The following is a 24071-nucleotide window of genomic DNA, read 5'->3' on the forward strand; positions in this document are numbered from 1 at the left end:
GCTCGGTAGTGGGACGCACACTGTTTCGGAGAATGGAGCTTGCACTTCATGGTGCGGTGTGCAGAATTTGATGATTTGCGTGATCAACGGACTGTTTATTTGGCAGCAGTGCCTGTGACTTCTTGTGAAACCTTGTCTGGAGCTTGGTGCCACTTCGAAGGCCCTTTTCATCGCGGTGGCTTGAAGCCGGCAGGGAGGAGGTGGCGAGGTTGTGGAGGCGATGCCAAGGTACACGACGTCGCAGACGTACACCGATGGAAATACGCAGGTTGTCGCACTCCCGGAGGCCGAAGGAGGCAGTGCAGGGGTAGGCAACGGGTTAGGGCCTTTAATAGTAACATCAGGAGCTGGCGCTGGGAATGGGGCAATTGTTGAGTACAAAGGTGGAGAGGGGGCAATCAAGCCGCTGGACGATGAGGATTTGGAGGTTAAGCTGCGGCGTATTAGTGAACAAGTGCCGGTGCGCGTTAGTAACACCTCTGGAAGTTCTGCCGGATCCGGGTCCGGCGATTTTCACCAGGTATGGTTTGGATTCAAACCCTAGACTCGAGGCGCTTGTGATGGGAGTTGTAGTGAACAGGTTTTAGGTTATTTCCAGAAAATCCAGTAGGATATAAATTTGGAATGAATAGCTATTTTTTGGTTGTGCAATGAAGGCCATTTGAAGAATCGGACCACGGGCACGATGTGTCTATGGGATGATGCAAGCTTAAGATTCGATAATGACAGCTCGTCGATGCACAGTCGTTTTCAATCTGCATATTTCATGGAGAATCATGAATTTATATAATTCTTATAGATTCTAGGAAGGGGTGCCCTGGCAGTACCGTGGAGTCTTCTGGTAGGATAGTGGTGTGGTCATTTCCAGGACTTTTAGTTTCAGGAAGTGGCTGATTTTTTATTTTTTTTCATTTTTCATTTTATTTGTATGCGATCAGTATCGTCAAATGCGGAGGAGAGAGCAAGATCGTTTAGCGCGTATGGAAATCGATTATCAGCAGAGAACTGCAGAGCGTGAGTTTCTTCAGCGGCGAGAGGAACGTCTACTTGCTGCTGAGGAACGTACTGCAAAGAAGCGGGCTCTTCGTCAGAAGAAAAAGGAAAAGCAGAAGCTGAAGAAATCCAGGCTTGGTCCATTGCCTCAAGAGGGCAATAATGGAACTCAACCTAACTTTCAAGCTGCAGTAATCAGTCAGTCAAAAAACGACGAAGACAAGTCAGGCAGAAGCGGCGATTCAGAGGAAGAAGATCTGAGTAAAGAGCAGGAAAGATTAGGAGCACCACGGACACAACATGTATCTGGAAGCACTGCATGAGCGGGTCCCTATGTTTTCTTTTTTTTAATTAACTTTGACTGCTTTCATTCTGTAAAAATACTAGAGGATCTTATGAAGAGACATTAAAGCGTAAGCCATTTCTATCCAGAGGCTTTTCATTGATGCCATTGGTTTTGAGTCTTATCAGTTTTTGATGGAAAGGTGAAACCAACGGATGAGCAGGTTTTGTTGACCGAGCGCACTTGCGATGCTAATGTAGCCATCTAGATTATCATAGAACTAGTGGTGGTGCTCCTGAACTTGAAATTGTTGTGTCATAAACTTCCATTTTTTTATTTTTTATTTTTTATTTTTTAAAAAATTTGATTTGATTTCTTTCAATACATGAAAAGTTGTAGGTTTTATTTGATCTTGTGCAGTTGCTAATTTTCATGTGCTATCCTATTTGCATGTCTCATTCTTTCCTCCATTCATTGGTCCTCTCGTGTGCTTTTGTTTGGTACACGATGTGAGGAACTCGTATGCACAGATATTTAGCTTAACATGGTTGATACATTATGTGATTGGAGCTGGCTCAATTGCTACAGAATCAACAGAAACTTCCATGAGGTATGTCCAACAGTCAATCTTAGATATCAGCCTATGTTCTTACACTCAGATAATTGGACTTAATTTTATCAATATAGTTTAAAGCACAACCCTAGGCTTGAACTTTAAGCATGATAAAGTTTGTGATAGTCGCTTTGGAGGTTTAAGTTCTTCAAAAGTTGTTGGTCTGATGTTTTGTAAAAAATACAGTTCCGTAACATTGTGTGAGTGAAAAGTCACGAGGCAGGTTATAATGAACAACGAGTGGGTACGTTCACGTGGCTGAAAGTGTGAATTTGCAAGGGCTTCACTGAGTGTACCCTCAATTGTACATGCTTTAGCTTCCTCAAGGAATCGGTAAATTGCAAAGAGTGCCCAACCTTTAGAAAGCAGTGCTAACCAGTGCTTAAATTTTACCATTACATAACTCATAAATGTCCAATATTGTCAATAATGGTTGATGTATTGTGGTGATAGGATTCATTGCCTATTTTTGGCAACATCTGTCTCTTGTGGTAATTTGTTTGGATATCAATTGTTATAAACTAGTTATTGGGGGGATTATTTAGGAATAGTTGGTTTATTTAATTAGAAATAGTTTGTAGATTTGAATTAGTTCTTAAATAGTTGGTTTATTTAATTAGAAAAAATACATTCTAATTTATCAATACATACAAAAGATCATTATGTGAATTATTAATAACTATGTTGATAAATGTATTAGAGTGTGTGTATACATAAAGAAGAAGGGAATGAAAGGAAGATTCTTTTTATGCATTCTAATAATAGAAAGGGTTAACATATAGATTTAATTGTGGCTTTTCCTCTACATTGATCTTATCTTTGAAAGTTGTTAATGTAGTGTACTTATTGCATTAACAAAGAGAAAAATATAGTATATTCTTTCAAAAAATATTTTTATTATGATTGTATTTATTAAAAACAACATCATCTTTTTTCTTTTCATTTTCTCATAAGTAAATATTGTAATTGATATTGATAGCTAACAATTTATTTGCCAATAATTGGTACCTTCATAATAGAAAAAGTATAATAAATAAAGAAATAAGCAAGAACAATAATAATCTTTTAAACAATGCAACTATTTTGTCTATTATTATTTTTTTTTTAATCTTACTTTATTTTATTATTTTGTATTTGATTTACTTGCAATCATAGAGACTAAATCTATTTATATATAATTATTTTTGCAATAGAAATTAATTGTAAATATAATAACTACTTCAAAATCTTTATTAAATAGTACATATGTATGTTTTGTATGAAACTTATTTATGCATTTTTACAAAAATTATATCAAATTATGTCCTATTTTTTATTTTTTTATTTTTTCTTTTTAGATTATTATATGTTGTTATTATTTTTAACCATGGTCACATCTATAGTAATGTGTATCTAATTACACTTATAGTTCACTTTAGCAATAAGTCTCTTACAATCAGTTTTGTAATTATTTATAAATAAATTTTATATATCTTTTTACCTATAGGTTCATGCAATTTCTATCATTTTATTTTATTATATTTTATATGGTTTCAAATTTTTTAACTCTCATACTACATTGGTTATTAAAATACATTTATAAAATAAATTATATATATATATATATATATATATTTCAACATAAGATATTTAAAAAAATAATAGTGGTGGAGTATATAATTATAATAATATAAAAGATTCTAAATGTTGTGAATATTATATAGCAAAGGATGGTAAATTAGAACAAATTATCTTTGTGCTTATTAATGAGGCGATTTTTTTTTATTGATGTGGTAAATAATTTTTGATATTTTTTGGTGGATAAGATAATTCGATAATAATTGTGTTATGATAAGTTGCTCTATTAATATATATTTTTTTTATTTTTGAAACAATGACAAGGTTCATTTTATTTTTTAAAATATAGTAATTAAAATTATCATATTATTTAGATTTTTTGCTTAAATAATTATATTTTCTCTTATTTTTAATTATTACTTTTAAAAATCATTCGATGTATCTAGAAATTCATACATAAAAGTCTCAAAGATTTATAATATGCAAGTTGCTTTAAAATTTTCTTTTTTTCTTCTTTCAAATAAAATTTAATGTTATTTAATTCATGTTATTTAATTATAATGAATGGTTTGGATTTATTTATAAAATCTTTAAATTTTCACCCAAAGAATAATTAAAAGGCGATTTTTTAATGTTTTTACATTTTTGGATTTATTAATGAAAATTATATTTGTTTATTTTTTAATTTATGTTGAGAAATATGTTGGATCTTTATCTACCACAGGTTGCAATTATTCTTTTACAACTTCTAACATCTAATCAAATAACTCATCAATCTACAAATTTTATTTATTTATTTATCATTAGATTTAAATTGTTAATAATTTTTTCATTGGAGATGTTGTGGATTATTTTAATTTCTATTGCAATGCCTTTTGAAGCATAGATCAAATTTTCTACAGGCAAAAAAATAAGTATATGTAGATGTCCTAATTTAGAAAAACATTTTATCACTCAAAGTGACTTTTAAGGATAAGACTTAAATGGCGGGGGGGGGGGGGTGCTAAAAAGCAAAAGTTGCGCTGTGTTGCGCCATGCGCTGAATCGTCTAATACAACAATTTTCAACAAAAATTGCCGCACAATTTGACGCCGGAATTTGTTGTTCTAGATCGCAATCTGTTCGCTGAGAGTCCTCACTCTACTGCCTTCTGCAATAGAAGAAGCCTGCGAATTCGCCAGATTGAATATGACGGACAAACTCTGTGTTCTACGAGTGCAGTTATTGATGAAGTATGGACACACGATGGAGAGAATTTGAGAAAATGTCGTCGAATTCGGATTGCTTCCATACGAATGGCAGCGGTAGACATGCAGTGAACTAACCAGAAGTAGCATATGAAAAAGTGTTTTTAAGGATCGACCACGAATAAGGCTTGTGCAGATGTTAAGGCTTTCATGCCCTCAGGTTTGTACAATGTTACATGAAGTACTGAGATAACATCTTATTGAACTGAATCACCAATGCTTTTCAGTCTGAGTTGCTTGGAATTGGACTTGGGATAAAGGTTACTGGAATTGCGATATTTTACTTCGTTGTTAGCAATGTGTCTTGGAGCAATGTCTAGGAGCAATCTGTAGGGTTTGGTTGATGAAGCTCAGTTCATCGCCTTGTTAACTTCCTGAAATATGTTATTACACTCCTGTGCCATTCCTTGATCAGCCTTGTGATGAGCATACACGATGTAGTGTGTCGCGAGTCAGAGCACACGCTCTGGACCTGAATCAATGGCAGACTAGTTCATGCATTCGGAGAGATAGTACTGTGTCGACTCCAATACCACAATTTCTAAAATGACCTGATGAACATCGACGGAGAATAGCATGCACAAAATTCTAACCTCCAAAGGGAACCCTCTGCCTTCAGGCTGAGCCTGCAGCGGTTTGGAGACGTGACTTGATTCGCTTCGGCAACCAGTCATGGATTACTTAGTTTAAGACATGCATTTCTTGAGCAACTAAACGTAAAGTGAGCCACTGACCGAAGGGGCCAGCTGGCCTTCAGGTACAAATTCGTGATAACATTGTGTTCAAGCTGAAACCTTAGAGTTTTCAGTCAGCAAACAATATGCACGTATTACACACTTTCATGCTGAGCTAGGAATCCATCATCACTAGTATTCTCATATATTTCAGTACAATATGAGCCAGAACTTCTCTGACACGGTCGCTTATACACGACCAGAACATCAATTTCGCGTCATTTGGATCTTAGTTTTTCTTGTTTTGAAATTCTTGTTTTAACCTGCATTTCCTGCCAGAAAAGTTCAAAAACTTAACAAGAAAGAGAAGCTGACAGGAGAGCCAGTCTCACAGACAATGTTAGGATGATGCAGTGCCAAACATGGCCTCAAGATCAATCATTCAGACATGGCTACTACTGCTGTCCTGAAAAAAATGAACAGTGGTGGAGTGGTTGATGCCATCGTGCCTCCATGATTGATTTCACTCAAGCGTAACCAGGTGATAAAGATCAACTACGGACGAGAGCTCTTCAACACTACTAAGCATTTGTAAGTCGTAATTGCCAGTGGACGTAAATACTTGAGAGTTCATCAAGCTGAGTGCGTGTAGTGCTACATGCTTAGTCGCTGAAATAGTATCGATTGCTTTAATTCTTGTATAGCGATTCGAATTATCATGGCGCATCGTTGAGCATCAGAGAACGTGCAATGCACCCACTAAAAGCTCATTCAATATATATGATTATCAATTTGTCAGTCCATTTAACAGCACCAAAGGAAAATGCAATGTTGTGATAACTTCGATACCTTCACCTTCGTGACAAATTATTTCTCTTCGTACAAGCACTCATAACCCTGCGTGCAAGTCTGATCTGCGATGATGTAGACATCGGTGTGTTATTGCAGCATCACTTGCAAACATTGTGAGTAGCAAGGTAAGGTCAAATTTCTCGTCACATTTGCTTGACAATCTGCTTCACAGTACTCGTTTAAATTCAGTCATGAAACACGATACATGATGAAGAGATGCCCAAAGTTACTATTGCTTCTGTGAAGTTTACCTAGTTCGGTTGCATTTCAGTGAAGGAATGTGCCGATACGAGGTGGAAGCTGCATCCCTCTCCGGACAGTTAACTCTGTCTCGAGGAGGACAAGCTGCACAGCACTTGATGGTGTGATCGCACAGGACGCTATTGTAGCTCTCAGACCTCTTGCTTTCACTACCATGGCAGAAATGATGAGTGGAACATCCACGCCGTATTCCTCCTCAACGAATTTATCCAACCCGATCTAGCTTGCCGCAATGCTAATCAATTACCCTCCAGGATCGTCGCCAGAGAAGCGAGGAAGAAAGCAATGGAATCAGAGCGCGAAAGTTTCTTGGCAACCAACTCGTGGATTTTCTCTTGGTAAGAGTCCTCACCGAATTGGAAGCTCCCCTATCTCCATCTGAAGGCATTGAGAAATCATGAAATTCATCAGCTGGGTTTTCCACACAGATACATCGTGACATTTTGTCATACCATTTTAGCAATGCTCCACAAGCTGCAATCGGAAATTGGCTCAAGTTGTGTGAAAATGTTTAAGTGCTTCACCGGGTAGATTATAACTCACGAAACTAACTATTATTAAACAACGTTTCGTTAAAGGTGGGAGCTTATTGTGAGTCTGCATCCACATGGTTGGAATCGACTCTAAGCACTCTATTTTGGCCGTTAATTAATTATCAGTTCACTCCACATCGTCATTTCCTATCCACCCCTACCCGTTTCAGTGCAGCTTGCCTGAACAACATCCCAACCGGCACTTAATAGTTGGCCAAGAACAGTCAACAATTTGCTAGCACGGCGCCATGATCTGCACCCGAGTAACTAGAGCCAACTTTCTGGTACTGACTCAGCCCGGCTTGCATCGGAGGATTGATTGACATCACCCAGCAGGTAAATCACCATTTCGTGAGATTACTGTGATGAGAATCTGGAAGAGAAACTGAAAACAAAATTATAAAAAGAAAGTTATCAAGCTTGCAAACTTATGTCCACTGGCTGCCTCCTAGAATATAATATTTCTCCAATTCACTGAAAATCCATCCTCAAAAGAATTGTAACGTACCAATGATTAGGCTTAATTTAATGTGGTAGCATTAATAATAAAGAATCGTAATAATAAGAATTATTCTTAATACTAACAACCTTGTGCTGGTTTCAATTATTTTTCGCCAGCTTGTCTTAAGTCAAAGCTCAGGTTGGGTCGTTTCTGCACAAGGTTCTATCTCTCTTTCTCTCTCGTTATCCCATTTACCGAAACCTGCCCCCAAGTCTGCAACGAAGTACTGTAGATTCTTGCCATTTCAAGTCATTTTCAAGTTGGAGCTGAGCACGGGACAGATGTCAGAGAGAGTGCATAAGTATCCGCAATGACAAACAATGAGTGGGCTATCTACTAGGCAGGGAATGATGCTTTTGCCACAAGGACTTGCTGCAGCAATAGTAAACTATGAGTTATGGCCTTTGTCGGGATTAAACTAAACTACGGGCGTAGAGATCTCTCCGCAGGACAGGTGTTACCCTAAAGCTGCAAGCAACATGTCCTTCCTTCCCGCTTGTTTTGTCACTAGTCTTTGGAACAGGTAACGAGGGCATTTCAACCATATTCTCACCCCCCCCCCTTTTCTTCAGCTCCTCCCGTTCGGCTTACTTGTTCCCAGTCAACCACCCCAGGCGCAGGAATTGTCTTCAAAATAAAAGAGCTGGGGTAAGCTCAACTGTAAGGCCCATTGCCATTGACTAGATCAACCGCGACAATACCGTGCGGTGTGAATAGCTCAGCACCACACCCTCTTGGCACTGGACCACTTATCCGATTGGCTGACCCACGGTCCAATGTCCTCGGCGACGGCAGGCTGTGAGGGGTTAATCAAACTAAGGAGCAAAGCACATCAAGATTAACGAGTAAGCATGCTAATCAAACAGTGCTATGGTCATGGCTACATCTTAGGGTTCCGTCAGACAGCCCTCTCAGCAACCAGATCTAAGCTGTTTCTAATCTGCCAGTCCCAGACTTGATGTTGTCTCATTGACTAAAGCAGGATTATGAGAGTTCGTGCAGATGTGGTATGGATGAAAAAGAAGAGCTGCAACATCTTCTTATTTTCTCATCCGAGAGTTTGAAATCAGTGTAGTTTAGGGCTTGCACTGTAAAAAGCTGAGAGCATTGGTTGTGCATGAGAATGCTGATTATTAGCGCAACGTGAGCACCTAAAGGCTCTTAACAGACAAAACCCAACAAATAAGGAAACAAATGAATAAAATCAGTAGTAGCTTCAACAGCCTGTGATTGTGAGCTCAAGAAAAGGAGAGTGGCAGTCTGGGTCACATGACAGGGGCTCCCTCCTATCACCTCAACCTCACTGCTGCTCCAGCTCTCTCTCATTCACACACTGCCAATGCAGTTCACTGAGGCATATTCTTTTGGGGGGGGGGGGACAATTTCTCCCCTTTCCTTTCATCTGTGGATGGATGATCATGGGAGAGTGTGGCCAATTCAGTGGTTATGGAGTCCGCACAGGTGCACATGCCCCTCCCTTCACCCCTTTTCCACAGCTGGGCAGGTTGTAAGTGTGATGGACGGGGGTCTCTTTCACGCATAGCATTCTTTTGGGTGTTTGAGTCCTCTATGGATTCAAATTCAGTGGTTGAACTTGGCACACTTCTTTCACATGACCCCCCCCCTCCCTCCCTCTCTACCTCTGTGTGTGCTTCCAGCTAGTTTCTATCTCATCTGTCCCTGTGGAATGTGACTCCAGATTTTGTGATATTGCCTTTTGCAACCCCCCTGTCACATGGAGGGTCCTCTTTCCATCCACGTACATCCATCCATGTTTGAATTCACCACACTCACCTCTCTCTCTCTCCTTCCCTTCTCTCCTTTTCCACAATAAATAGCAGAAAGAGAAAGTGCAATTAAGGGATGGAGGATTTGTTAAGGAGGAAATGAAAAAGGCTGGCTCCTGTGTGTGAGTACATTCCTTGGCCTGGCTAGGCTCACTCACTCACTCACTCCCTAGCTGTTTTGTTGTTATGTGGACTTGGGGGGAGGGGGTCACATCCTCCAAGGTGGTAGGGGTTAAGTGGGTTCTCAGCTGCAGGGTCCCCATCCTTCTGCCTGGCAACACATGGACAGACATTGACTGACTAATTCCTTCAATGCCTCACATTACCACCATCACTACCACTAATACTATTACTCCTCCCACTACTCCTACTACCACTATTACTACTCTTACTATTATTACTACTGCCACTATTACTCTGTTTCTCTCATAGACAGAAGAGACAGACTGACAAAGACCACCACAGACGGACATAACAAAAGAAGCAAATGAGTAATACCCAGGTTGTGGAAAATGGGTGATGGATCCTTTGTATGAAACCTCTCTCTCTCTCTCTATTTTCACCCGTCCTTGGGGTTTTACAGACTAACTTACTATTATTTGAGAGTTGAAAATTGGGTGGTGGGGATTGAGTAAGAGAATTACTCACTCGCATGCTTCCTTCCTCTGTTCATTCATTCTTTGGCAAGAAGTGAGATGAGTTTGATTGAGGGAGCAGATTGAGTGATTGAACTGTGTGATTGAGTTGAATGATTGATTGATGGATGGATTATGCATGCCTGTCCCCCTCTCCCCTTCCCTTTACTGAACCTGCTCAACCCACCAGGCTGAGCTCTGGCTCCTCCTGCCACAACAGCCACACCAGAACCTACCCCATTACCATGCATGACCCCCCCACCCCTATTACCACCACCACCACCTCATAATCACGCACTACTTTCACCCTTATTACCATGTATCACTCCTACCGCATCACCGCGCATTACCCCATGCCCAGTACATTGAAGACGATGACTAATGTTATGGACACCTTTTTCAGTGTTCCAACAATAATACAAAAAAAAAAAAAAAAAAAAAAAAAAACTCTATTTCAGTGTTGTTGATTATGCAATAGGTGCTTCATGACATAGATCACTAGGACAGTTTGATTTCGGTTTACTCACTCAACTTTTTGAAGCAACAAGAACACTTCATTATGAAGGTCCAAACATGGCACTTTCACAAAACCAAATAATTGGAATTTAGCACCTAATATTTCCAAAATCACACAAAATATCAAATCCAAAATATCACAATTCAACCTTTTTCCCCTTGATATTATTCCCTGATATTACCCCCTAATTCAAACTTTATTACTCCCTAGTGTGGAGTTAAAGTGTGAAGAGAGCTAATGTGAGCAACACAATTTTTGATATTTGATCCAACCCTCTTTTGATATTTTGATTTTAAAATCATTCACCTTATGAGGTGGGTGATTTGGTGAAGTGTCAAGTGATATTTTGAAATATCATAGAATACTTCAAGATCTCATCATAGGTGAAACATCACCCAAAAAGGCCATGTTTAAACCTCCCTATTGCCTTATGTATATTTGTATGTGTGTTTTTTGTTTTGTTTTGTTTTTTTTTTTTTTTCTATTTTTATTTTTATGAAGGCTATTTTTTTATATTTATGATTAAAAGAAGAAAATAGAATATATTTGTGTGTATATATATATATATATATATATATATATACACGTACACATAAATATATGTTCTAATTTTTTATTGTAAAGTTTTAATTAGTAAAAGTTGCATTGGAGATAATTTGATATATGCATGGACTTTTAGCAAGGTAATAAATTTTGTATTTGGAAAGTGGATATATTTCTTTAATGCTTTCAAAGATAGTTTTGTATTTAATAGTGTAAATTTTACCAACTTTCATGCCATTTTAAAGTTTCTGGATAGACATGCTTAAGATATTGTTTTGAATATACATGAAAGAAATTTTAGCCATCATTTTAATGCTTGCAATGAAAAAATTAGTACTTCAAAAACTTACATGATATACCATTATTTTTCTTTTCTTCTAGTCATCTCTTTTGAATCACACGTGATTTGTATGGAATTTAAGAGAAAGATTCATTTTCTTCTCATCTAATAAATAAATAAATAAATATTAAAATCTAAACTTGAAATTCCAAAGTCTTAAAATTATACAAATTTTTACCATTCTTTTTAAAACTGATTGATTTAAGCTATCATATGTTGAATAATATGTTTTAAAAATATAAAATATGTTTATATATTTGAATCCACCATGAAAATATTAAGAATTGGAACTAAATTATTATAACTTTGTGTGGAATAATCTTGATTGTGTTAATTTTCCAATCTAAGGCTCATTAAGTAAGTCAACTAATTAGTTAAGAATAAAACTATAAACTCACTTCTATATCAAATATATATATATATATATATATATATATATATATTAAACATAAAAAAAATTAAATTCAGATGATTTTGATGACGATGCTTAATTCTACTAAATTTAAATCAAAACACTATGCATCTATTTATGATCAAAGCAACACTTATTGCATTACTGCAAATCATTCAAAATCTCATTAAAGATTGGTAAAAAAATAATAAAAAATAGATATAAAGATTATGTATAATACACTTAATCTATTAAGCCTAATTTGTTTTACAACAAAAGAAATATCATTTAATTGATACAATTGTTTCTACAGATTATTTTTTAAGGGCAAAAAGTATTCTTTTGTGTTAAAAACTATTTATGTACATGATTTGTATGTTGTTTGTATCAATTTATAATTATTTCTATACATAATGTAACATGAAAAACTTAAGAATGCATTAGAATTTCGAAAAATTACCCCCCTCAACAAATTATCTTTGGCAAAAAAAATCAAACAAGCATACAAAAAATACAAAACACCTTTAAAATATATCATAATTCTTCAAAATAATAATATGTTTTTTAAATATATATATATATATATATATATATATATATACATTTAATTAATAATTTATGTAAGCTACATGAAATTTACTAACTTTTTTGAAGATGTTTCTACAATGTGTTCTTGAAGTATAGATATCAATAATTTTTCCATCAAATATGTTTTGGTTTTCTTACATCTTCATTATATACATATAGATCTTTATACACAAATATACATATACATGTCTATTTATTTATGTATCAAAAAAAAGAAAAGATCGCATAGTATCCTAACCGAGTATGTAAGAGAAAAAATAATAAAAAATTGATAAAGCATTGTAACCAACCAAGGAAAGATGAAAATGTTTTGGATAATAACATTGACATGTGTATATCTGTTAATATGATAAAAAAAATTATAAAATTACTACAACAACAAAACTCTTGTGTACAATATTTCTAATTATTCTTAAGACTTTTAAGAAAAATAAATAAAAAATCAGAATGAATCAAGAAGATTATTGTATTCTTATAGTTACATGTTCTATTTAAAATAAATAAGTTTGTAGTACTTCTTTAAAATATATATTATATATTTTTAATTACAAAATTATTAATAAAAAGTAGTATATAAATCTAAGATATATATAGAAAAATGATAATTCTACATCTCCAATTGATATTGCTACACTAAATGTAACCTCCATACAACTTAAATTGACTAAAAAGCATGCTTCCATGCTTAGAATACATTTGACAACCCAATGTTTAACTCCAATATTAATTCATATATATATATATATATATATATATATGTGTATGTGTGTGTGTGTGTGTGTGTGTGTATGTATGTAAAATAAAATAAACTTTAAAATTTAACAATTTTTGAGGGAAATATTTTATTTTCTTATAAAAATTTTAGTCTCTTTCTCAACCACCACCTTTTTTTAAAGCAAATAAAAGGACAAAATGTGCAAAAAGAAGAGTCATATTATTAGTTAGTTATCTACAAGGAGGTCATGTGTCACGGCTATAATCATGTAAGCTAATAATTACATATAGAAATAGATAGAAGTAAGTAAAAGTAGATAAAAGTAAGTTAATTCTATAATATTTAATATGGAAGCTTCTTAGAAGCTTCCTAGACGCTGCTTTGACTTCATAGGTGTCTTTAATTGACTTTTTGGATTAGAAACGTGGTCAACAAGTTGGCCATGTGCCACACATGTTGTTAGCTTGAAGATCAAGCTAACTATGTGGCACACACGTAGAAAAACTTGCCTTGTAAGTCAAGGCATGTGTCCTACAAAGTCAACACATATTGGAGGTCCTATAGAACATCGCCACGTAGCCCCTAGTTAGATAGTATATATAGAGACAAGAGTGAAGGCTTCTTCACTCTTGTCAACTCCTTTCTTGCTTCTAGTCTAGTTTCAAGGATCTCTAGTTTTCTTGTCTTTTGGCAATAGCCATTCCAGTTTTTCTTTCAATATATATACTTGTTTATATATATTTTATTACCTCTCTTTGAATGAAGGCTCATTTGTCTGAATTATTTTTTCATCGAATTCTTGTCCTTGATAGATTGACAAGAGTACACCTACAATATCAGAGCTTTGTCTAATCTTGATTAAGAGTGGATTACCCCTTTTTCTTAATAAGATATAAGCATATTAGAAGTTGCGGATTACCTTCTTCTAAACTGATATTGTCCTTAGTATTTTCTTTGTCCGCAAGTCCTCTCTTCTATTTGTCTTGAGCGATATTAGACATTTTCTCTCTTCTAAGTGTTATCATGGCAGAACTTCTTGAAGTGAAGAGTGCAATGGCACAAATGCAAGAGCAATTGAGGGAGTTAGTGCTTGCGATGCATCAACTCAATTTACCGCCACAAGAAGCAACAAGATTGGAAGGAAGTGAAGATATAGAAATGGTTGGAGCTGCTTCAACATCTACACCAAACCATGTCCTTTCTCCTATAGTGGAATGCCCTTCAAATGTTAGAGAACCAAGAATTGCCCTACCCGAGAAGTTTGATGGCACCAGATCCAAGTTTCGAGGATTTATCAATCAAGTACAACTTGTGATTGAACTTCAACCCCAAAGCTATCCAACTCCAGGATCACAAGTTAGATTCATTGATACGCTTCTTTCAGGTTCGGCACTATCGTGGTTTTCATCTTTTGTTGAACGACGAGATCCAATATTGGATAATCTAGAGGATTTTTTGCCAGAGTTTCGACCCATGTATGGAGAACATGATGCAATTCGTGTTGTAATCAATAAGATCCATATTTTACGACAAGGTAATTGATCAGTAACGTTATATGCTTCACAATTTCGACAACTTGCAACTGATATCAAGTGGGATGATGCTGCACTTATTAGCCAATTTCTCTACAGATTACAGTATGAGGTAAAAAAATTAATGCTCAACTTACCTGATCCTCAAACATTGAGTCAAGCAATTGACGTTACTGTGAAGTGCAACAATCGCCTTTTTGAATTCCGATCTGAGAACTGTACAAGTGGACCTCAACGTTACTACAATTCAATGGCAACACCAACACCTCTTCAATACATACATTCGAAAGTAGAGGATATGTAAATTGATGCAGTACGTTTCAAACCTCTCACAGAGCAAGAAAAAACTCGTCGTCGTCAAGAAGGATTATGTTTATATTATGGAGAACCAAACCACACTGCTCAGCATTGTCCAAAGAAACGACGCAATCACAAAATGAGGAGTATGGCTGTGAAAGAAGATAATATGTCAGAAAACGAGTTTGTCTAGCTATAATAGGGACTGTGCGGCTGGAACCTTGCACAACTTCTAGTAAAGGTCCTATTCTCTCCTCAGAGCCCTCTCCTTGTTTTACATTAAATATTATTTTAGGACCTAAACATTACAAAGTCTTTGCCTTGTTAGATTCAGGAGCCTCAGCGTGTTTTTTAGATGAAGAATTTACTAAAAGACATAGCATATCTTTAGTAAAGAAAACTAAACCTGTTCATGTAGAAGTCATAGATGGTCGTCCATTGTCTTCTGGAGATATTACTCACGAAACCCTTCCTATAGAAGTAATAATCAATGGACATAATAGTTTTGTAGTATTTAATATCATTAGATCTCCCTCTAATCCAGTCATTTTAGGTTTATCATGGTTAGAAAAATACAACCGTCAAATAGATTGGATTTCCCGAAGTCTTACTTTCTCTAAAAGTATAACTAACAGTGTAGTTAAGCAAGTAGAGAGTCATAAGTCCAGTTCAATTAAACCCATATTTATAGGTGCAAAAGCTTTCTTGCATGCTGCTACGAAGGAATCACCATACATTATTTATGCTACACCCATTTCTACTGGTGAAAAGACTTCAAGTGGCATTCCAAGCTAATATCAAGAATTTCAAGATGTATTTGAAAAAAAGAATGCGTATACACTCCCGGAACATCGTCCCTATGATTGTTCAATTGACCTTCAAGAAGGAGCACAACCGCCATTCGGACCAATCTATAGTTTATCACAAAATGAGTTGGCTGAACTCAAGGAGTATATTGAAGAAAATCTAGCCAAGAATTTCATACGCCATTCTAAATCTCCGGCAGGAGCTCCAATTCTATTTGTGAAGAAAAAAGATGGATCATTGCGGATGTGTGTTGATTATCGAGGACTCAACAAGATTACCATCCAAAACAGGTATCCACTATCTTTAATATCCGGACTTCGTGATCAACTGAATCAAGCTAAGATCTATACAAAAATAGATCTTCGAAGAGCATACAATCTAGTATGCATCAAAGAAGGAGATGAATGGAAGACTTCGTTTCGAACTAGGTATGGACATTTTGAATACAATGTCATGCCTTTTGGACTTACAAATGCACTAGTAGCTTTTCAACATATAATGAATGATGTTTTTCGAGAGTTTTTGGACGATTTTGTGGTATATTATCTAGACGACATCTTGATCTATTCTAAGAATCCAAAAGAATATGAACTTCATGTTCGTCGTGTGTTACAAAAATTAAGAGATGCAGGACTCTATGCCAAGATAGAAAAGTGTGTATTCCACACTACTCAAGTTGATTTCTTAGATTACATCATTTCAAATGATGGACTTATGATGGATCCTAAGAAAGTTCAAACTATTATAGATTGGAAGATCCCAAAAACGGTAAGAGATGTCCAATGTTTTTTGGGATTTGCCAACTACTATCGGATCTTCATCAAAGACTTCTCTCGAGTTGCAGCTCCACTTATACGTTTGACTTGTAAAGACAAACTCCAATGGAATCAAGAAGCGAAAGTTGCTTTTGAATCTTTGAAGACAACGTTTGTTTCTGCACCAATCTTGCATCGTGTTGATTTTTCCAAAGCATTCTTTATGGAAACAGATGCATCAAACTTTGCTTTGGGTGCGGTTTTATCACAAATGGGAACAGATGACAAACTTCATCCAGTAGCCTTTCATTCAAGAAAATTCTCAACAGCAGAAATCATTTATGAGATCCACGACAAAAAACTTCTTACAATTGTGGATTCTTTTCAAGAATGGCGTCATTATCTAGAAGGCGCTTCTAGTCCAGTCATCGTGTACACGGATCACAAGAACCTCGAATATTTTATGTCAGCACGCGTATTCAATCATCGCCAAACTCGTTGGAGCATGTCTTTATTAAGATTCGAGATCATCATCACTTATCGGCCAGGAAAACAACAAGGTTTATCTGATGCCTTGTATAGACGTTCTTATCTTTCACCAAAAGAAGGAGATGTAGCTTTTGAGCAACAAAGAATGGTTCTCTTGAAGCCAAAACAATTTCATTTTCGAGCAATAAAATCAACATTGACTGTTGATTTAACTTTCCTTAAGCAAGTCCAGTTAAGTATGTCTTCAGACCCTCTTGTTCATGATATCAAGAACAATTCTTCTAAATCTCATGATCCATCTAAATTTGAATTCAAGAACAACCTACTCTATTTCGAAGGACGCCTATATGTTCCAGAAGGAGAAGCTCGTTTACGTGTTGTTCAAGCTCGTCACGACTTTCCAACAGCAAGACATTTCGGATATAATAAGACTTTGGAGTTGATATCTAGGGATTTTTGGTGGCCTCAAATGTGGAAGGCAGTTAAAGATTTTGTACAATCATGTGAAGTTTGCTCAAGATCGAAAACTCCTCGTCATCGACCTTTTGGACTTCTTCAGCCATTACCCATTCCAGAACAACCATGGTCTTCTGTTTCTATGGACTTCATCACAGATCTTCTAATCTCAGGTTCTTATGACTCTATATTCGTGATAGTAGATCGTTTTACTAAGATGGCACATTTTGTACCATGTACAAAATCTATCACAAGTGAAGAAACAGCTAAGCTCTTTCTTGACAATATCTATCGCTATCATGGATTATCCAAGGATATTATATCAGATAGGGGAACTCAATTTGTATCAAGATTTTGGCGAACTCTTTTCAAGATTCTTAAAGTGGATATAAAACTATCTTCGACATTCCATCCTCAAATTGATGGACAAACGGAGCGTGTTAATCAAGTTTTGGAGCAATATTTAAGATGTACCATTAATTACCAACAAGATGATTGGACAACTCTTTTACCATTGGCAGAGTTTGCTTACAATAACACGATACACTCTTCTACAAAACAAACACCTTTCTTTGCTAATTATGGTTATCATCCACGACTTGATACTTTTGACTTTTCAAAAGTTGATAATCCTGCTGCGAAAGATTTGGCAATCCATTTATCAGAGCTACATGCAACGATGAAGGCATAGTTAAAAGAGGCTCAACAACAACAAAAGGTCAATGCGGATATCTATCGAAAGGAACAACCATCATTCGTCTTGGGTGATAAGGTATGGCTACTTCATCGCAATATTAAGACCACTCGTCCTTGTGACAAGTTAGACTATCGAAGGCTGGGACCATTTTCTATTTCTGCACATATCAATCCAGTTGCAAATCGTTTACATCTATCGGAGTCAATGAAAATCCATCCAGTATTCCACGTGTCTCTTTTTGAACCATACAAGATAGTGGACATACCAAGAAGACGACAAGCTCCATCTCCTCCTATAAAAGTGGACAATAATGAAGAGTTTGAAGTAGAAGAAGTCTTAGATTCAAGGCGACGCCGAAATAAATTAAAATATCTTATCCTTTGGCGTGGATATGGTATTAGTAAACGCACATGGGAGCCAATAAAGAATCTTGCAAATGCAGCAAAGGCGGTGGAGGCTTTTCATCGACGACATCCATCAAAATCAAGATGAAAACCTTCTTTATAAAAGAAACAACTTCTAGGCAAGATAACACTCTACTTTCAATTCTTGTTTGTAGCTTCGTTGTAGTAGTGGCGCTCAAGAGATAGAGAACCAACAACCAGCGGATTCAACTCAAGAGCCTTCATTTGCTGACCTGCCGAACGAGACATTACGATTGTCACAACCTTCAAGACGACGCAATTGAGATGAAGATCTTCAAGAACGACATGTTCTTCCTCGAATAGATGGTGAGATACAACGCGTTTGGTATCACGATTTGGGACGGGACTCCCGATGTTTGGTGATTTTGCTAGAGGTAGGAACAACTCCTGATGGTGTTCCAAATATGCTATTTGAAGGAAGTTACGAAGGCCTCAACAATGATCAAATAATTGGTTGGTCTTCCCGCCCTGATATGGGACACTACCGATGGTTGAGAGGCCCTATCAATCATCTTCGAAGAGAACAGAGATCAGAGTATGTGGCGAATACAATTCGTCACATCATAGATTTTCTCAACATATGATAACCGTTCCTCGTGGAACTCGTCCCTAGAATGGGGGGTAATGTCACGGCTATAAACATGTAAGCTAATAATTACATATAGAAATAGGTAGAAGTAAGTAAAAGTAGATAAAAGTAAGTTAATTCTATAATATTTAATATGGAAGCTTCTTAGAAGCTTCCTAAACGTTGCTTTGACTTCATAGGTATCTTTAATTGACTTTTTGGATTAGAAACGTGGTCAACAAGTTGGCCATGTGCCACACATGTTGTTAGCTTGAAGATCAAGCTAACTATGTGGCCCACACATAGAAAAACTTGCCTTGTAAGTCAAGGCATGTGTCCTACAAAGTCAACACATATTGGAGGTCCTATAGAACGTCGCCACATAGCCCCTAGTTAGATAGTATATATAGAGACAAGAGTGAAGGCTTCTTCACTCTTGTCAACTCCTTTCTTGCTTCTAGTCTAGTTTCAAGGGTCTCTAGTTTTCTTGTCTTTTGGCAATAGCCATTCCAGTTTTTCTTTCAATATATATACTTGTTTATATATATATATTATTACCTCTCTTTGAGTGAAGGCTTACTTGTCTGAATTGTTTTTTCATCGAGTTCTTGTCCTTGACATCATGAGGAGTGTAGCAATATTAATTGGAGATGTAGCATTAATAATTTTCTATATATATATATATATATATATATATATATATATATATATATATATATAGTTTATTAAATTATATTTCTAATACACTATAGTTGCTATTATTATAATCATATTATATATTTTTTCTACTTATTATAGATAAAACTTAGTAAACTTTCTCAACACTAATAATTGTTTCCTATATGGATTCCGAAAAGAAAGATGGAAGAAGAAGGTGATAGAAGACAATTGTGAATAGTACCTTTTGTTTGGTGAGGAGAACAAAGAGAACACTTTTGCAACACTACAATACATTGTAAATCATATTTGGTGGATCTTCATGATTTCTTACAAGCAATTTATAGAAAATTTGGTATCATTAGTGGTTAACTTGATAGAATTGCAATTGTATGTGTTTTCTTTTTGACTAAACCTTAATGAAATAATTCCATGATGTTTGCATTTTTTTTATATTCATGTGAATTTATATTTGATTACTTAATAGATATATTAATAATATAGATTTTAGAAAATAGTATACATATTACCTTAAAAACATCAAATTTTATTTTTTTATAGAATATACTATAATATTTATTATTATTCTATTTTAAAAATAATTTAGTTTAATATTATTTAAATTATAGAAAATTTTATTTTTACAGAACTATGCATGAATAACTAAAAATTTAGACAATATTTGCAAGCTTAGTATACATAAGCTTGAACAAAGATGAATTAAAAATCTCTAAAATATTGTGATAAATCTTGCTTACATTTTGGAATATAGAAATGATTTTATTTTGGCATTTAATTTTTTAAAATAATATATTTGTTGTAAAATATGATAAAATTTTATTACAATTTATTTTAAAACTACATTTAAATGGATTACCATCAACTTATACTTAACAATATTATTAAAGACATTTGTGATTAAATACATAAAGATCTATACATTAAGTTAACTCAGCTAAAGAAAATGTGATCAAAATAAATATGTTATTAAAATAAAAGGTATTATCATAATGATATTAAAATATATATTCTTTAATTTTAATGCTTTGAAAAAGATTAAAAAATTACACACACATATATATATATATATATATATATATATATAATTTATTAATAATTCACATATAAAGATCTTATAGTTTTATGGGTTTATTTAAACAAAACTTATAATAGCTTTCTTTTACAAATGTTGTAGACTTATAGAAATTTTAAAGTGTATTATTTAGTTTTAAAAAATTCTTTAGCTGTAAATATGTAAAAGTAAGTTTTAAGCACATTAAAATGAATTAAAAAAATTATGCTAAGGTAATCAAAGAAAATTTTGATTTTTCTTCTATTTGTTTTCTACTGTTTTGGTAGAACATATCTATCTTTGATTTAGAAATTTTTTTATTTCTACTCATGTTCGACTAAAATCCATGTTCTATGCAGTTCGCTTGCTCACATGCTCATCATAGAAAAATTATATAAAACCATAATTTTATAATATTTATATAATTTTTAAAAAATATAATATTTATAATTTATTTTTCAAATTGAATGAATAAAAATAAAGATCATTAAGATTTTAACATTGCATTATTTGTGATTTATAGTTTCTTGGTTTAAAGATTAATCATACACTTTTTTATGTATATAAAAATGTAAATTTACATATTTAATTATTTTAAGTATTTTTAATGCCATCAAAATTCTTGCTACTCCCATTACAACTTATTTTATTGGATTTCTATTATTTTTTTATAAAAAATAAATTCACTTCTTATAAAACAAATCTAAAAATTTCTTTTCAATAGAAATTTTTAGATTTGAAAAGATAATTATATAAAAAAATAACAAAAAATAATATATATCAAATAAAAAAATATCCATAAAAAGAAATAACATAAGTATTTGTGATAACATATTAATTTATGACTCAAATAATAAATTCCAATTTTTACAAATATTGCAAAACTTTAAGAGATTTTTAATTAAATTGACTTTAATGTTTTTTTTCTTAAAAAAATATTTTCTATAAAATTTTCATTAACTAATTTGCCAAATTATAAACAAAAGAATTAAATAAGGGACACCTTAATCTTACCAATGCAAGTTTTGAACCATCATTTTTTTATTTGATAAATATTATTTTTTGTTATTTTTTAAATTAAATATTTATTATATTTTTGTAATAATGTAAGTTTTGTATACTAGTTTCATGTATTTAATATCAAAACACACAAGACCATTGCACTTTCTTTACAAACCAACTTTACAAAAGAACATAAATTAGTAAAGTTAGATCTTAAATTTTATAATTTACTTTTAAATAAATAATCTCTTAAGTATTTCACTTTATTTTTTTTAGACTTTTAATTTACATTGAGTCATTCATCTCAAAAAAAATTGAAAATATATTGTTTAGATGTAGAAAAATGATTTTGTTTTTGTACTTTACAAATATAAATAAATAATCTAATGTAAAATAAACAAAGCATTGATTTTATAGGGATTTTTCATATGAATCTCTGGAAACAAAATTTACATTTGAAGCACTATAGACAAATTTTGCGTAGCTCATTATTATGAGTATGACACAAGTGTAGGCATGCTCTGATCTATTGTCTATTTGTTGTGCAAACTTGCAATAACAAGCAAGCAAAAGGCAACAAGCTAATCAATCTACATAAATAAATCAACATAAATTAGTACATTTAATCTTCTATGAAAGCAACAAGTGTTGGAATTCTAGTTAGACGAATATTTTGTACCAATTACAAGGTCTTTGGTTTGATTCTAAGTAAAATAAATTATATGCATATATTTTTGGTCTACTCTCATCACCCTTGAGCTACCAACTTGTGAGGATACTAAATAATTTTTTTGAATGTACCCATATTGATCCTCTAAATGAACACCAAATCTCAAACATTCATGTGGCTTGGTTTCCTAACAAACATCCAAACATTGATTATCAATACCCATTTTACCTCTACAATTATGTCCAATAGTATTTTGCCCTCGTGGCACGTAGTACATAAAGATCAATAGGAATGTTCCCTAGGAGGCGAACTTCAGATTCTCCAGGTAATGTGGCCCCGCGCAGTGTGAACGCGAAAAATAGAACAGTCAAATTCTCTCGCCACGTCAGATTTTCAGATTTATCGCGGGTAGCCATCCTGACGGGCCAGAGTGAAAAAAAATAAATGAGCTTTCCTAAATTACTGTGAAGGTGGCGAGAAACGCTGCCCCAATAAAAGCGGAGACGGATGAAAAAGGAAAAGGCTGGAGGGTGGGGTGCGTAGGGATCAGAGCAGGTTGTAACACTGTAATCGAGGTGGGTCGGAGTGATGAGGGTTGGACTAGGTCCACATCATCTGACATGCTGGCACTCTGCCACCTCTGCCACCCTGGCAGCCTTTGATGGCGAGCAGGGGCAGGCTTTCTTCGCAGGGCAGACGAATGGGCTCAGGGCAGGCTAGGGCACCTGTGAACGCTCCTTCATCAATCTGTTCATCCACCCATTTGGATGAATGTTCGATGTCGCCATTACGGTTCCAGAGAGTTGCCTTGCAAGTGAATTTCCATTTTGCAGTTTAAACCAGGCGCCAGTGATTGCAGCAGCTTTCGGTTTGACCAAAAAACTAATTGTACAACCCTGGCATAATAGTATTTTATTCGAGTTTAAATTTATGGCATATTTATAGTAAAGTATTTCAAAAAGAAGAAATGGAAGCGGTCGGATGGTTACATGACATGTGTGTAAAATATGTAGGAACCAACTTGGGTGCAATGCAACTTTTAAGCTAATTTGTTAGCTCATTTCCTTATGACATACATTTTCGTATCCAGCAAAAAAAAAAAAAAAAAAAAAGTGTTATGGAATGGATGGTTTTGTGGATATAGTGAGAACATGGAATGAAACCAGCACATGAACCTGGACAATTTAATTGTATTCAAGCATAGTGATTAGTATTATGATGGAAAAAAACATTAAAATATTATTTAATACACATTTCTGAGAAGCAGACGCTGATTATAATTCAGCGGCATGGTAGGTTAAAGAATTTGGGGGGTTCCCAGACCACTTGGGGGGGGGGTGCAGTTCCAAGGGACGGCCATAGGACCCCCTTGTTTGTTAATTTGTTAGTTTTTATATGTAATTTTGTTTTTTGTGTTTTTCTGAAACACTGGTTGACGTGGTGTTGTCGTCTTGCCTGCAGCTTTCACAGCATATTGTTCATACCATCCAAGTATATACACCAACCAATCTGATCACAAAATCCAATTGCATTCTTTAATACTACTACTCCATGTACTCCACTCCTTCAACAGACGTTACATTTTCCGGTATTAAGCTCCCAGATGAGAGACA

The 24071-nt window shown here is 34.6% G+C and overlaps 1 protein-coding gene and 3 long non-coding RNA genes across 8 annotated transcripts; 3 read left to right on the plus strand and 1 right to left on the minus strand.

Annotated features, from left to right (window-relative positions):
* The first annotated feature begins 19 nt into the window (after positions 1-19).
* LOC112279106 (uncharacterized) lies at positions 20-1681 on the plus strand. The gene is made up of 2 exons (XM_024513235.3): positions 20-520; positions 939-1681. Exons 1-2 carry the CDS (start codon positions 221-223, stop codon positions 1314-1316), a joined length of 678 nt encoding a protein of 225 aa, XP_024369003.1. The 5' UTR covers positions 20-220; the 3' UTR covers positions 1317-1681.
* Positions 1682-3766: 2085 nt separating this feature from the next.
* On the plus strand, positions 3767-5767 carry LOC149989871 (uncharacterized). Its single transcript, XR_016502724.1, has 3 exons — positions 3767-4853; positions 5313-5450; positions 5707-5767. It is a non-coding gene; the product is annotated as an uncharacterized LOC149989871 (long non-coding RNA).
* Positions 5416-6596, minus strand: LOC149989872 (uncharacterized). Its single transcript, XR_016502725.1, has 2 exons — positions 6471-6596; positions 5416-6281 (listed from the first exon to the last, which is right to left on the minus strand). It is a non-coding gene; the product is annotated as an uncharacterized LOC149989872 (long non-coding RNA).
* Positions 5898-8740, plus strand: LOC112281456 (uncharacterized). 5 transcript variants are annotated; one of them, XR_002969604.3, is made up of 4 exons: positions 6197-6344; positions 6491-6818; positions 7059-7349; positions 7632-8740. It is a non-coding gene; the product is annotated as an uncharacterized LOC112281456 (long non-coding RNA). The 5 variants fall into 5 exon arrangements; XR_016502723.1 differs by adding an exon at positions 5898-5958 and having other exon boundaries at positions 6316-6344; positions 6491-8740; XR_016502722.1 differs by having other exon boundaries at positions 6491-7349.
* Positions 8741-24071: the final 15331 nt, after the last annotated feature.

Source organism: Physcomitrium patens, chromosome 1 (assembly GCF_059467195.1).
Source record: "Physcomitrium patens ecotype Gransden chromosome 1, ASM5946719v1, whole genome shotgun sequence".
In the NCBI taxonomy this organism is placed as follows: Eukaryota; Viridiplantae; Streptophyta; class Bryopsida; order Funariales; family Funariaceae; genus Physcomitrium; species Physcomitrium patens.

Bases quoted from the DNA above. Each gene is read 5' to 3' on its own strand.
- LOC112279106 (XM_024513235.3), top strand. From the start codon at position 221: ATGCCAAGGTACACGACGTCGCAGACGTACACCGATGGAAATACGCAG. The intron at 521-938 runs GTATGGTTTGGA...GTATGCGATCAG, and splicing joins GGTCCGGCGATTTTCACCAG to TATCGTCAAATGCGGAGGAG.